At 43.0% G+C, this 16097-nt stretch overlaps 1 protein-coding gene across 1 annotated transcript in view; it reads left to right on the forward strand.

The window, feature by feature from the left end:
* LOC123491681 (solute carrier family 2, facilitated glucose transporter member 9-like) overlaps nucleotides 1-16097 on the forward strand; it is a 92552-nt gene that overhangs the window by 29459 nt on the left and 46996 nt on the right. Inside the window, exons 2-3 of the mRNA XM_045223321.1 lie at nucleotides 2919-3019; nucleotides 13355-13459. Coding sequence (XP_045079256.1) covers nucleotides 2936-3019; nucleotides 13355-13459 — 189 coding nt within the window. The 5' untranslated portion in view covers nucleotides 2919-2935. The remainder of the gene's footprint in view (nucleotides 1-2918; nucleotides 3020-13354; nucleotides 13460-16097) is intronic.

Raw genomic sequence — 16097 nt, forward strand, 5'->3', positions numbered from 1 at the left:
CCAAAATGGGCACAATGGGGGAAACCGATCCAAAGTGTGGGCTTATTGAGGCAAAGTGAGGGCAGCCCTCACCAGATATGGGCTGCTAATACTGGGCCAATAAATACACATATAGCCTAAATACATAGCCTAAATACACATATGTCGTTCTGAAATGTTGATGGATGTGAGGAGCAGTCCAAATGGTATTTTAACAGTACACAAACCAAAAGTTACATTAGATTGTATTTGACTACTAAAAAAATGAATGTACAGTGCCTTGCAAAGGTATTCATCCCCCTTGGCGTTTTTCCTATTTTGTTGCATTACAACCTGTAATTTAAATGGATTTTTATTTGGGTTTCATGTAATGGACATACACAAAATAGTCCAAATTGGTGAAGTGAAATAAAAAATCAAAAAAAAAATCAAAAAAATTAATAACGGAAAAGTGGTGCGTGCATATGTATTCACCCCTTTGCTATGAAGACCCTAAATAAGATCTGGTGCAACCAATTACCTTCAGAAGTCACATAATTAGTTAAATTAAGTCCACCTGTGTGCAATCTAAGTGTCATTAATCAGAGAGGCAACAAAGAGACCAAAGATAACCCTGAAAGAGCTGCAAAGCTCCACAGCGGAGATTGGAGTATCTGTCCATAGGACCACTTTAAACCGTACACTCCACAGAGCTGGGCTTTATGGAAGAGTGGCAAGAAAAAAGCCATTGCTTAAAGAAAAAAATAAGCAAACACATTTGGTGTTTCCCAAAAGCCATGTGGGAGACTCCCCAAATATATGGAAGAAGGTACTCTGGTCAGATGAGACTAAAATTGAGCTTTTTGGCCATCAAGGAAAACGCTATGTCTGGCGCAAACCCAACACCTCTCATCACCCCGAGAACACCATCCCCACAGTGAAGCATGGTGGTGGCAGCATCATGCTATGGGGATGTTGTTCATCGGCAGGGACTGGGAAACTGGTCAGAATTGAAGGAATGATGGATGTCACTAAATACAGGTACATTCTTGAGGGAAACCTGTTTCAATCTTCCAGAGATTTGAGACTGGGACAGAGGTTCACCTTCCAGCAGGACAATGACCCTAACCATACTGCTAAAACAAACCTCGAGTGGTTTAAGGGGAAACATTTAAATGTCTTGGAATGGCCTAGTCAAAGCTCAGACCTCAATCCAATTGAGAATCTGTGGTATGACTTAAAGATTGCTGTACACCAGCGGAACCCATCCAACTTGAAGGAGCTGGAGCAGTTTTGCCTTGAAGAATGGGCAAAAATCCCAGCGGCTAGATGTGTCAAGCTTTTAGAGACATACCCCAAGAGACATGCAGCTGTAATTGCTGCAAAAGGTGGCGCTACAAAGTATTGACTTTGGGGGGGGGGGGTGAATAATTATTCATGCTCAAGTCTTATTTCTTGTTTGTTTCACAATAAAACATATTTTGCATCTTGAAAGTGGTAGGCATGTTGTGTAAATCAAATGATATAAACAAAAATCTCTTTTAATTCCAGGTTGTAAGGCAACAAAATAGGAAAAATGCCAAGGGGGGTGAATACTTTCGCAAGCCACTGTATATGCAAATAAATGTCCAATAGAAGCCTATGCTTTTTAAAGAATACAATTGAGGGGCTGATTCCTAATTAGATACGCCATGCATCTAACTCAGAACTCCTGAGCCAGTTAACATGCCTACCATTGGCTGTCATTCCCTCTATGTTCAATGTAGGTCGGAGTCACTACAGAGTAACCGAGTGGCGCAGCAGTCTAAGGCACTGCATCTCAGTGCTTGAGCCGTCATTACAGACACGCTGCTTCGATTCCAGGCTGTATTGCAACCGGCCGTGATTGGGAGTCCCATATCGCGGCGCATAATTGGTCCAGCATCGTCCGGGTTTGGCCGGTGTAGGCCGTTATTGTAAATAAGAGTTTGTTTTTAACTGACTTGCCTAGTTAAATAAAGCGAGTTGGATTTAGAGTTGTCGTAAACGTGCAAGGCTGTCTAGCAGCGTGGGTGTAAAGACAGGTGTGGGTGCGCATCAAAAACCAATGTCCACAAGATGCCAGCCTTTTAGTTTACAGGGAAGTGATAGGAAGCAGAATTGGAGGCTTACACCTCCCATGTAAAATACATGAATGAATTCCACCTCTAGTCTGGCAGGAACTATGAGAAGTGCAATATAATGTCAACCACCAGATGGCAGACTGACTTTACCTCTCTTTCTTCATCCATAACCTGTCAACCACAGAGTAGCCAAGGACTGTGTGGTTCAGTTGGTTCTTTTTTAGAACCGTGTTATACAGTCTAGGTCCCTCAAACTCATCTCTGGACCTCAAAGCTATTTCCACCGTTTTTTTCTTTATTCCCCTCTAACCAGGGACTGATTTAGACCTAGCACATAAAAAAAACTAAGGCCTTTGATCTCGTAGGGAAAGAGTTATCAAAAATGGCTTCTTGACATTTCCAGGCCAAGGGAAGCACAATATTCTTTCTCCAGCCCATGCTGTGAGCAATCATGTCTGAGTTAGTATCCAGTTGAGTTTATTTTTGTTCCTGTTGCACATACTAACCATTTATTTTAGAAGGAAATGGATTCAATTGTACATGCTCACAGATCAAGAAAAGTGTTGTTTTATCTTCACCTGGAAACTTCCTGGTTTGACTGAATAGAAACTTCTTGGACCTATTGTTGCACTCATCCACCTCATGATCTGCATTTTATACAGAGTTAGTGTGTTTAGGGTCGTAGAAGCTGATGTTTAGTTAATTTAATGTCAGCACAACAGACCCTCTTTACACACTGAGTCACAAGCTACTTCCCTAAAATCACTTCCCTTACCACACTGCTTGTCTCCATACATGCAGTATGTCCTCCTTTGAACAGTATGAATAATGCCACATTTGACTTCATTGTCATTTCAGTGTCTTAGAACTAAAAAATGGAAATGCGAGAGCAAACCGAAGATCCTGAACCGAACAACAACATCGAAAATTCTGAACCAGACCACAAGTCAACAGAAAAGGTTAGTTGGTAATTTCTGGATATTTTCAAAGGGAGTCATACTGTATCTTCGTTTATGGCTTAGCACGTGGTGGCTTATCACCATGTGGGGATATCATTGTTTTTAAATCATTCATGTGTGAGGTTATGGGTGTTCCTGTCACCAATGTGGGTTATGGTTGTACAGTGCCTTCAGAAAGTATTCACACCCCTTGACTTTTTCTATATTTTGTTGTGTACAGCCTGAATTTTATGTGTGGGGTACAGAGATGAGGTAGTCATTTAAAAAATCACTATTATTGCACAACGAGTGAGTCAATGCAACTTAAGTGACTTGTTAAGCAAATATTTAGTCCTGAACTTATTTAGGTTTGCAATAACAAAGGGGTTGAATACTTATTGACTCAAGACATTTCAGCTTTTCATTTTCTATTAATTTGTAAAAATTTCAAAAAACAGAATTCCACTTTGACATTATGGGGTATTTATTGTGTGTAGGCCAGTGACAAAAAACGTAATTTAATCCATTTTAAATTCAGGCTGTAACACAACAAAATGTGGAAAAAGTCAAGGGGTGTGACTACTTTCTGAAGGCACTGTATGTGTACACGTAATCTCAGTGACCTATGTCATGTTACAGTACACTTTGGATAACAAGGTTCATTCTGATTATTCTCCACCATGACCCAATTACATGTGCTAATCAGATATTGGATGTGATGTGGTGTGGGTTATCCACAATTCAGAGTGCTTCTAATAGCTGGTTACATAACCACCTGTTCTAAGAAGCTATATTACCATGTGTGATCCGGATGGACCCAGACAGATATTCCTTAATGTACAATATGGCTCTATGCACACACTGACACTCAAACACATGCACACGGGGACACACACACACACACGATCGTTTACGAACGAGAAGGACCAAGGCGCAGCGTGATATGCATTCATATTTATTAACGACTAAACACACGACAAAACAACAAACGAAACGTGAAGTCCAAGGTAGCATACAAACAACATACCTTACACGGAACAAGATCCCACAACTAACAGGTGCCAAAAGGCTGCCTAAGTATGGTCCCCAATCAGAGACAACGAGCTACAGCTGCCTCTGATTGGGATCCACCCCGGCCAACATAGATCTGCACATGCTAGATCTAAAACATAGAAATCAACATAGCAACACACAACACGGAAAATACACACCCTGACTCAACAAATACAAGTCCTCAGAGTCAGGGCGTGACAGTACCCCCCCCCCAAAGGTGCGGACTCCAACCGCGCCACATAAACATAACAGGGTAGGGGCCGGGTGGGCATTCCGCCTCGGAGGCGGATCCGGCTCCGGGTGTGACCACCACTTACTCTCCACCTCCCCGTTGCGCCCCTGATCTGGTCTGGACCTCGGCGCGCTGCTTCCCCTCTCCTTCCTCCCACGAAGTACCAAGCCCTGTCTGGACCCTGGTGTGGGAGACCCCGAACCTGGAGAGGGGCTGGCGTCTGGGTCTGGACTGGAACCGCTGACTGGAGCTGGACCCGACGACGGTGGATCGAACTGCTCTGGCTCCGAAGTGGAGCCGCTGACCGGAGCTGGATCAGGCACCGGTGGAGCGGACTACTCTGGCTCCGGAGTGGAGCCGCTGACCGGAGCTGGACTGGACCCCGGTGGAGCGGATAGCTCTGGCTCCGGAGTGGAGCAGCTGACCGGTGCCGGACCAGGCACCGGTGGAACAGGCACGGGCCGTGCCGGACTGGACACACGCACCACTGGCTTGGTGAGGGGAGCAGGAACGGGCCGGACCTGGCTGATGACGCACACCCCTGGCTTGGTGCGGGGAGCAGGAACGGGCCGGACTGGGCTGACGACGCGCACCACTGGCTTGGTGCGGGGAGCAGGAACGGGCCGTACCGGACTGGCGACGCGCACCACTGGCCTCGTGCGGGGAGCAGGAACAGGCCGGGCCGGGCTGGCGACGCGCACCACTGGCTTGGTGCGATGGACAGGCACAGGTGCTGGCGTCTGGGAGGGGCTGGCGAACCTGGAGAGGGGCTGGCGTCTGGGTCTGGACTGGAACCGCTGACTGGAGCTGGACCCGATGACGGTGGATCGAACTGCTCTGGCTCCGAAGTGGAGCCGCTGACCGGAGCTGGATCAGGCACCGGTGGAGGAACAGGCCGGACCGGGCTGTCGACGCGCACCACTGGCTTGATGCGAGGAGCAGGAACGGGCCAGACCGGACTGGCGACACGCACCACTTGATTGGTGCGAGGAGCGGGACTGGGTTCCTTCATTAACCCCCGCTCCTTCTGCTGCCTAACCAGCTCCTCTCGCCGTGCCTCTACACTTTCCTTCTGCTCCCTCTGAACCAATGACCCCCCTAATCTGGTGGCCTCCTCTGCTAAACAGCTGAACCGCTCTATCGCGGCCTCCTGCTGCCTCGTCGTCCACGGCGTGAGCCCCCCCCTAAATTTTTTTGGGGATTGTCTCTCCCCCGTGATCATGGCCTCCATCCCTCTTGCCAGACTCTCGCTCATCTCCTCCCAAGTCCATCCTCTCTCCTCGTCACGCTGCTTGATCCAGGATTGGTGGGATCTTCTGTCACGATCGTTTACGAACGAGAAGGACCAAGGCGCAGCGTGATATGCATTCATGTTTATTAACGACACAACAAACGAAACGTGAAGTCCAAGGTAGCATACAAACAACATACCTTACACGGAACAAGATCCCACAACTAAAGGTGCCAAAAGGCTGCCTAAGTATGGTCCCCAATCAGAGACAACGAGCTACAGCTGCCTCTGATTGGGAACCACCCCGGCCAACATAGATCTGCACATGCTAGATCTAAAACATACAAATCAACATAGCAACACACAACACGGAAAATACACACCCTGACTCAACAAATACAAGTCCTCAGAATCAGGGCGTGACACACATACACATGCAATGATGCCACACACTCACACTGTCACACTCTTTTACACTCGACATATACACTGCTGCTACTCTGTTTATTATCTATCCTGTTTGCCTAGTCACTTTTACCCCTACATACAGTGCCTTCAGAAATGATTCATACCCTTGACTTATTCCACATTTTGTTGTTACAGCCTGAATTCAAAATAGATTTTTAAAAAGATCTCACCCATCTACACACAATACGCCATAATGACAAAGTTAAATATCTAATTTACATAAGTATTCACACCCCTGAGTCAATACTTTGTAGAAGTACCTTTAGCAGAGATTACAGCTGCGAGTCTTTCTGGGTAAGTCTCTAAGAGCTTTTAACACTTGAATTGTGCAACATTCTTTTAAAAATTCTTCAAGCTCAGTCAAATTGGTTGTTGATCATTGCTAGACAACCATCTTCAGGTCTTGCCATAGTTTTTCAAGTAGATTTAAGTCAAAACTGTAACTCGGCCACTCAGGAACATTCATTGTCTTCATGGTAAGCAACTCCAGTGTAAATCTGGCCTTGTGTTTTAGGTTATTGTCCTGCTGAAAGGTGAATTGATCTCCCAGTGTGTCACGGTTTTGGCCGAGGCTGCTCCTCCTCCTTGTTCGGGCAGGCTTCGGCGGTCGTCGTCCCCGGAGTACTAGCTACCACCGTTGTATGTTTCGATGTTTGTTTGGTTTTGTCTGATTGGTTACACCTGTTTCTGTTTTGTGCCTATTATGTGTCCTATAAGTTCTCATCGCTTGAGTCTTGTGTTGTGTGTAATTGTTTCTCCAGTCAGCAAGGGGCTGTAATTATTTTCTCTCCAGTATTTGTTTTGAGAGAGTGACCGCACTGTGTGCGCATTTGTTTGTATTTTTGTGCTTTACGCAGTGTGCGTAAAGTTCGCTTGCCTCCGGCTTGGATTTAGCCGTGTGTTCTGTTTATCGTGTCTTTACTAAAGACTGTTGGACGAAGCCTCTGTTGTCCTGCGCTTGATTCCACACCACATCCACGCTCGCACCTGACACAGTGTCTGGTGGAAAGCAGACTGAACCAGGTTTTCCTCTAGGATTTTTCCTGTGCTCAACTCCATTATGTTTATTTTTTATCCTGAAAAACTCCCTAGTCCTTGCAGATTACAAGCATACCCATAACATGATGCAGCTACCACTATGCTTGAAAATATGGAAAGTGGTATTCAGTAATATATTATGAGTACCACGCTGGGAATGCTGTGCCTCCCGGACCTGCTTCCCGGGGATGTAGCCGCGGGGCTATAGCGGCATGACAGCGCATCTGGCTTGACATTCTTGGGTCCCGGTCGGTATGAGAGGGAGAAGTTGAACCAGGTGAAAAGCAGGGCCCACCTAGCTTGCCTGAAATTGAGACGCTTGGCAGTGCGGAGATATTCCAAGTTCTTGTGGTCTGTCCACACAATGAACGGATGTTCAGCCCCCTCCAGCCAGTGCCTCCACTCCTCCAACGCTTCTTCACCGCGAGAAGCTCATGATTCCCCACATCGTAATTCCTCTCCATGGTTTTGAGGCGATTGGAGAAGAAGGCGCAGGGATGTAAGTTGAGGTCCAGGGCCGAACGCTGGGACAGGACCACCCACACTCCGACATCCGAAGCATCGGCCTCCACCACGAACTGGCAGGATGGGTCAGGATGAACCAAGATGGGAGCAGTGGTGAAACGGTGTTTGAGGTCCCGGAATGCCCGGTCAGCAGCTTGGGACCATATGAACGGAACCTTGGGAGAGGTGAGTGTAGACGAGGGAAGCAAGGGTGCTGTGACCCTGAATAAAGTGCGATAAAAGTTGCAGAATCCCAGGAAACGTTGCAGCTGCACTCTGGACGTAGGCCAGGGCCAATCCACCACCGCTCTCACCTTCCCGGGATCCATCTGTACACTCCCTGCAGCGATGATGTAGCCCAGGAAGGGGATGGTGGAGTGATGGAATTCGCATTTCTCCACTTTCACAAAAAGCTGGTTCTCCAGGAGGCGTTGGAGGACGTGTCGGACGTGGAGCACGTGTTGTTGGGTGGAGCGGGAGAAGATGAGGATGCCTTCGAGGTAGACGAAGATGAACCGGTTCAACATGTCGCAGAGAATATCATTAACCAGGGCCTGGAACACAGCTGGAGCATTGGTAAGGCCCAATGGCATGACCAGATACTCGTAGTGACTGCTGGCCGTGTTGAAGGCAGTCTTCCATTCGTCCCCCTCCCGTATCCGCACCAGGTGGTAGGCGTTCCGTAGGTCCAGCTTGGAGAACACATTGGCATCCTGGAGCGGCTCGAAGGCTGAGGAGATGAGTGGTAGTGGGTAGCGGTTCTTCACCGTGATGTCATTGAGGCCCAGTTAGTCGATGCAGGGGCACAGGGTTTTGTCCTTCTTCTCCACAAAGAAGAATCCTGCGCCGGCAGGGGAGGCAGAAGGATGGATGAACTCGGCAGCTAGGGAGTCCTGAATGTAGGTCACATTCTAGCATTTTAGTCCAATGACTGCGGAGTAGTTAAGATGAAAATGGTGTGAGAATATAATTTGTATTACAATTTTTTTATCCAGTTAACATGGGAGATTAGCCTTGTTTGACCATCATGATCTCACAAGCTTACAGATGTAGGATCTTAATTTGAGCCAGTTTGCTACAGCAGGAATATAATCCTGCAGCAGCGGGAAATGTGAATTATTATGTGAATTATAATTTTTGCTCTGTTTGAAATGCTCTCTTCTGTAAAACAAAAAAGCATGCAGAATATATTGACTTCAACCATTCCCTCGTCTTTGTTAGTATTTTACATTATTTGATTTTGATCTTAATTATTCAAGATCATCCCAAATATATGTACTGTTTTCTATGCCCCCGTTTTCAGGCCATTGGTGAAGATCAAGGTGCTATTTTCCCTAAATGTTTGTTTCAGTCCATATAACTACATTGTCAAACAGAACCTCTTTGGGCCGGTTCCCCAGAGACAGATTATGCCTAGTCCTGGACTAAAAAGCATGTTCAATGGCCAATTTACGTATTTTACTCCAGTGGTAGGCTTAATATGGGTCTGGGAAACCAACCATTGGTGTTATGGACTACAGGTAGTCAAGGACATTGATATTTTTGCTCTTGCATCCAGACTCTCTGTATTGTGGTCAGTTCTACTGTGAGGGGGACAAAGATGTCTACATTCTCCTGCAGCAGTCACAGACAGTCTACAGATCACATACCAACCAGTACATGTATGCTGTCATGTGACTGTAAGTCGCTTTGGATAAAAGCGTCTGCTAAATGGCATATTATTATTATTATTATTATGTATCCTACAAACAGGTGCACGAGTGCACACATGCACACACATACACCACAGCAGGGTGGAAAGGCTCTTGCCACATCCTGTCCTTCTGAAACTTCAGCCTATCACATTTCAGAGACTCGTTGTGTTCAGAGGGGATTGATGGAAATACTGTTGAAATAAACCTCAGATACCTCAGATACATTTAACTGAAACTATTTAACATCTTTACCAGACTATTTTAGCAAGATATGAAAACCAAAACTAAATTCACCCTCCAAAAATACCAACATGAGAAATGTAATAATGTTTCTGACTATTACAACAAGCATCTCACGAGCAATGACACCCCCCTTGTCATGCTAAATTTCCATGGAAATGTTCAGTGTCATTGTTTGTTGCTGACGTATCTGCACCTCTATTATCTCATTAAGATAATAACTACAGTAGATAGGAAAAATATTGCCTCTAATGCACACTGTGGAGAGTCATATGGAGCCACAGGAAGACTGTTTCTTATTTTTTACTTTTGGATGTTGGCAATATATACTGTAGATGTACATGAAACCTGCTTTTTATTGTGCGGTGTAGTTGTCAAAAAGGTTAAAAAGAAAGCCTGAATAAAATATTGTAATTTTGGCTCATGTAAGGAGCAGGAGACATTGACCCCTCCCCAACCTCCCATCACACCAGTTGATGAACTTTCTTTGTGGTTTTCCTGTGAGCAGGCTCCTCATCTTCCTCTCTATTAAAACCATTCTCTCAGTCACAGACACCGTACTTATTATGTAGTTTGTGACAGTCTGTTTCTCAGGAAAATAGCATTATTCACCCCTGATCTGGCTCATCATCTGTTTTTCGTCATCCTCATTTGCTGTGAGTTATTCCCTTAACCAACAATGCAGTTTTAAGAAAAATAAGTGTTAAGTAAAAAATACCATACACCCTTCCCTAGTGGTCCCATGCAGTCTACAAAATCACACCAGAGGTATGCCTTCCCTTTGACACCAGACATATGCCACTAATTTGATTCAGCAGGTGGTTAGTGGACTGGTCAATCAGGTCACTTTAGGGGTTATTTTGTTTCGGTATATTTGGTATTGCCTTGTTATTTTACCATGACTATGTTGGTTATTTCTAAAATCCATGCAAATATTTATCTGTCAGCTGAATTTAGCAGAGCTGGTATAAGAACAATTGTCGATCAAAAACTGTAGAATGGTTTGGTCCATTTCCCACCTTGAACCTTGTGCATCTCCCATTTCACTTTCTTTTTCCTTCTGCACATGTTGGAGAAAGGTAGGTCTATGTGTTTTTCTGCTCTGCTTATTCTGTAATAACATTGTGTAAATATCACTCTATGTCCACTAAAAATAGATACAATATTGTCAACTTTATTTATGTTGGAATTCTGTTTTAGAATGTTATTTTGTACTCAAGCTTAATGGAATGTTCCCTGTAATCTTGAGCACGAGCTTCTATAGCTAGCTAGCTCTGTGTTGTTTTTAGCAATTTGCTAGCAATGCAGCTTAGCTACCTAGCATTTTAGCTACCGGTATGCTGTTTTTTCCTTTTGTAAAACAAGTATTCATTGTGTTTTCACTGGTCATGCACTGAGGGTTATTGCTTTATCCAACAGGCGTGGATGCAGTTGATAAATTGAACTGAAGGCTGTTGTTTTCCTTTTTAATAGCTACATGCTGGCAGTAAATAATATAGCTAGCTAGCTAATGTTACTCAGCTCCATCCAGACAGCTGTGTTGGTGTCATCCTTATCTACTAGCTATAACACAGAATAAAACCTGTTACACATGGTTTTATTATACATGTCCCACCTCTCTATCACAGGTTATTATTGTACTAATTATGGGGATGTTATAATTGACAGTCAATCGTTTCCTCCAATGCATAGGCCTACAACTGCCTTTACAGTGAATAAAATCAAGATCACGTTATAATCATAATATAATACTAGGCGCAAATTAATTAATAACAGTTTCAATAATGCACTGTAATGATGTAATGATGGGCAACCCCAAAGTTTGAAGTGCTGCAAATTGTGTTTTAATTTCAAAATGTAACTCATAGTCAATGGAGAATGTAGTTGACTACTTGTGCAGTAATGAACTTATTTAAACTTCTCCCTCCTCTCAGCAAGCAGCATTTATTTTTTGATGCAACAGTCACATTAGAAACATCTGTTCCCATGTTGCAGTGAAGCAATTACTCTTTGCCTAATTATATTGCAACCACAAGCAACATTTTCACGAGAAATTAGTTCACTGTAATGAGAAAAACATTAACAGATTCTGAACCTTCTATTGGAATGTAATTTAATTCCATACACACCTAGAAAGTCTCTGTGTCAGATCCAATTGAAATATTAGCCCAAGTGCACTTGTTAGCACTCTCCTCCTTCCTCACAATGGCTCTTTGTACTACACTGTGCCTTGGTCTTGTTCAGTCACCCACAGTAGAGGCTGGTTGCCTGGGTGAATGATACAATGTATTTTAACCCCGGATCTAAATCCATTCATGCTCCTGAGATTCAGATATATTTATTCTCAAAAAGTAGATGAGTATTGTTCTTAGAGATGAAGAAGGCGTGTGAAATTCATTTGAGTTCAGTCAAAAACAGAGAGGAGCAACGATTTGATTTGCTGCAAACATTTTTCTGGGGTTTCACTTGCTGATCAGATGACTGTGAGGAACCTTTTCATTTGTATTATTCGAAGACAACTATATAACCACCAATCTATTGTACCTGTGCAATAATCAAGAGTGACTCATCCACATGCATGGTTAGGATTAGTTTTCAGTTGTTTAATCTCTATAGGGATTTAAAACATGGCTGTAAGGAGTGGGTTACCCAGAATGAATAAGCAGCCAAAAGGTTGTGATGTAGCCTAATGATACACTGATTAAATTGAGATGACAATAGAATGAAGAGCTTTAGGCTAACTGTACTATATTTAGCTATAACTGGATACATTTGTAAAAGCTGCAAAGTTTGATCATCCCTTTGGGGGGGGGTACACTGCATCCTGTCACAGTGACGGTAATACAATATTCTATTCTCATACACATACAGCTGATCTGTCTACTCAACAGGCCCTAACCCTTGGCACGTTGCACATGTGCTTATTATCCATGGGTTGGCATTGACTTGACCTGGTGGTTGGTTTTAAAGCAGTAACATTCTCTCTCTAGGACATACGGGGGAGGCCTAGATAGATCAATGGATTGTCCTTGCAAGAATATGCCTGGGTCTCACCCTTATGGAGGACTAAAAGTGCCACAATTAAATAAATAAATACACCATTAAATAATTACTTAAATGTGTCATTAATTAATTCAAATTAGAATTAAATACATACATGTGTAATTAAATGTATCATTAATTAATTCAAATACCGATTCATTTTATGTAAAATACATATATAATTATTTCACTATTTACATTTACATTTCATGATCCTGCATTGCAGTGATTCATGAATTACTTAAAACTGTCAAACTGACCCATCAAAGTCAATGGGCGGGGCTAACGCGAATCTAGTCTGATCCATTGCTTTGGTCTGAAGTAGAGTAGGCCAACCTGGATAGAGACAATGGAGGATCTCCGTGAACTTTCCAGGGAGTTGGTTAGAGACATTTTAAACTTAGCAGAGGATGTAGAAGCAGGACCTGCTGACATTATCCGGAATTGATTTGTCTTGGCTTGATGCAGAGGGTAACCAATCAGGCGTTAGGTTCCGCCTACCAACTTTTGATGGGTCAGTTTGACAGTTTTAAGTAATTCAGGAAGCACTCCAACGCAGGACCATGAAATGTAAATGTAAATAGTGAAATTATTATATATGTATTTTACATAAAATGAATCGGTATTTGAATTAATTAATGACACATTTAATAACACATTTATGTATTTAATTCTAATTTTAATTAATTAATGACACATTTAAGTAATTATTTAATGGTGTATTTATTTATTTAATTGTGGCACTTTTAGTCCTCCATACACCCTGACCTTGATTGGATTGTACATGTATATGAAATGCAACTGTACAATGACATTACCTCTGAAATGGCTTAATGTGGTATGTGTGTTTTTAGCCACAGCGCATCACTGCCTGTCTGGTGAATGCAGCCTTCTTTGGTGCCCTTGGGTCATCTTATCTCTATGGCTACAACCTGTCTGTCGTCAACGCTCCTGCACTGGTGAGTCGATTTATTGTGTCACCTCAGATGTACTCCTGTAGCTAAAGGTGTCACCTAACATTGATTTTCCCTTGTGACACCTTGTTAGCACTCTTCAAAAAAATGTAAACCATGAAGTCCAATAGACCAGCTGTACTTTAATGGCTCAACTTTTAACAGGTTACTTTAGATACAGTTGTAAAAGGTTCATATTCTAAACTGCGATCCTATGGGAATCCCACTATTTGGGAAACAGACCAGGGCCTCGTTTCCCAGAGCCTTCATAGTGTTAAGATCATCGTTAGAACCATCTTATGATGTACAGTGTATCTTTAGTACCCAAGGTGTTTCTCAGAGCCTTCATTAGTAAAGTGGCTCTTAAAAACGTTCGCTCATCTATAAGTGATCCAGACCACTTGCAGAGCAGCCAAAGTGCATCGTTTGGCTTCTTTTCTGCCTTAACTCACAAGATATCGTTCTAAAACAATTTATACGTGTTTTGTATGAATGGGCATGATCATACGATGATAAATGTTTCATTTGGGTAATGTATAGGATCTATATAATGTAATATTTAATGAAAAGATTAACAACGTGCTCAACTCCACATTATATAAACTTAGATCGGGTGCTGAATCCTCATATATAATCTAAAGAACAAAAATAGTCCAAATGTTACAAATACATATTTCAAATTATCCAGCCGCACAGTCGGTTGGTGTATATGTTGCGCATATTCGCACCAACCTGAGCCCATTGCAGACTCACAATGATGGGGCTATCCTTAAAAAATACAGGCTCCCACGAGAAGAATTCTCGGACTAAAAAACCTAAATGTGTGCAGTAGAGGGTTAGTTACTGTATAAAAGGAAACTATCTGAGACAGCTCTATTGAGGTGCAGTGTGCTAAAAGCACTGTGGAGGAAAGAAGGCGCCTGGGGTTCAAATCTTGAAATCAATTAACATTACATGATGAAAATGTTTAGTTTGTAGATTATTGTGTTATTTATTTTCATTCATAAAAACTATTCTGCAAAATGTATAGGCCTACCATACGTTTCACATGAAATGTGGGCTATTAGTCGTGTTTTCTTATGATGCAAGTGGCATCGACTTCAGCACCAGTGAACTGGAGAGCTCCCCCAACGGGATCATGTGAAAAACCAAACATGGCCCCAACTATGCTTTTAGCTGTGGCACTTACAGGTTCACTCTAAGTGCTTGTGTGGGAAACACTATTAAAAAGTTGGCTTGTAAATATCTATGTATCTTGTACGATCATCGTAATGCTTAAATTACATCGCAGCTGGGAAACAAGGCCCAGATTAGTTTGCCCATCCATGCTCGACAAAAAGTAAATGGACAAAGATCAGTAATCATCATTGTTTTTTGGGTTTATTGGGTCTGCCACTACCCTCCAAACAAACGCAGTACGCACGCATGCACTCACACCATTTGTTTCTTTACTCACAAAAATGGCAAGGACATCATCTTATCATCTGATCCTACCTACCCGGCTAATCAACCCATATGCCTCCTACCCTCAGACTACACGTCTCCCGAGTGGCGCGTCTCCCGAGTGGCGCAGTGGTCTAAGGCACTGCATCGCAGTGCTAGCTGTGCCACTAGAGATCCTGGTTCGATTCCAGGCTCTGTCGTAGCCGCGACCGGGAGACCAATGGGACGGCGCACAATTGGCCCAGCGTCGTCCAGGGTAGGGGAGGGAATGGCTGGCAGGGATGTAGCTCAGTTGGTAGAGCATGGCGTTTGCAACGCCAGGGTTGTGGGTTCGATTCCCACGGGGGGCCAGTATGAAAAAAATAAAAAAAATAATGTATGCACTCACTAACTGTAAGTCGCTCTGGATAAGAGCGTCTGCTAAATGACTAAAATGTCAAATGTAAATGTACATGAATGGGCTTACCGGTATCCTGCTTTGTACCCATATTCATATGATGGGCTACTTCACCCATCAGATTCTAAGCCCTGTCTAAGCCGGGGGGTGGTTCTACTAAGCTACAGTATATGAAATTGTTTTAAGAAGGTCATACCAAGGACCATTTAGCTATTTGATTTGGAATTTTAAGACCCCTTGAAGTATCCCAAAAATATATAAGAAATATTTTTGATGATATTTTTTTTGGGGGGGTCTTACTGCTATTAGCCGATACAAACGCATTGAATAACAGATTCAATACATGAATAGTCCCAAAAAAAGATCAAGTGTCTCTCCTATATCTGAGAGATATAAGAAAGATCAGAAAACATTTGTTTGTTTTTCTGACATGTATTTAACCCCATATTTTTGGCATTAAACAGTCTCCATACTGTATATACAGTACAGTGCATTGCAAAAGTATTCATCCCCCTTGGAGTTTTTCCTATTTTTTTGCATTACAACCTGTAATTTAAATGGATTTTTATTTGGATTTCATGTAATGGACATACACAAAATAGTCCAAATTGGTGAAGTGAAATAAAAAAAATAACTTGTTTCAAAAAATTCTAAAAAATCAATAACGGAAAAGTGGTGCGTGCATATGTATTCACCCCCTTTGCTATGAAGCCCCTAAATAAGATCTGGTGCATTCAATTACCTTCAGAAGTCACATAATTAGTTAGATTGCACACAGGTGGACTTTATTTAAGTGTCACATAA

This window comes from Coregonus clupeaformis, chromosome 10 (assembly GCF_020615455.1).
Source record: "Coregonus clupeaformis isolate EN_2021a chromosome 10, ASM2061545v1, whole genome shotgun sequence".
Taxonomy (NCBI): domain Eukaryota; kingdom Metazoa; phylum Chordata; class Actinopteri; order Salmoniformes; family Salmonidae; genus Coregonus; species Coregonus clupeaformis.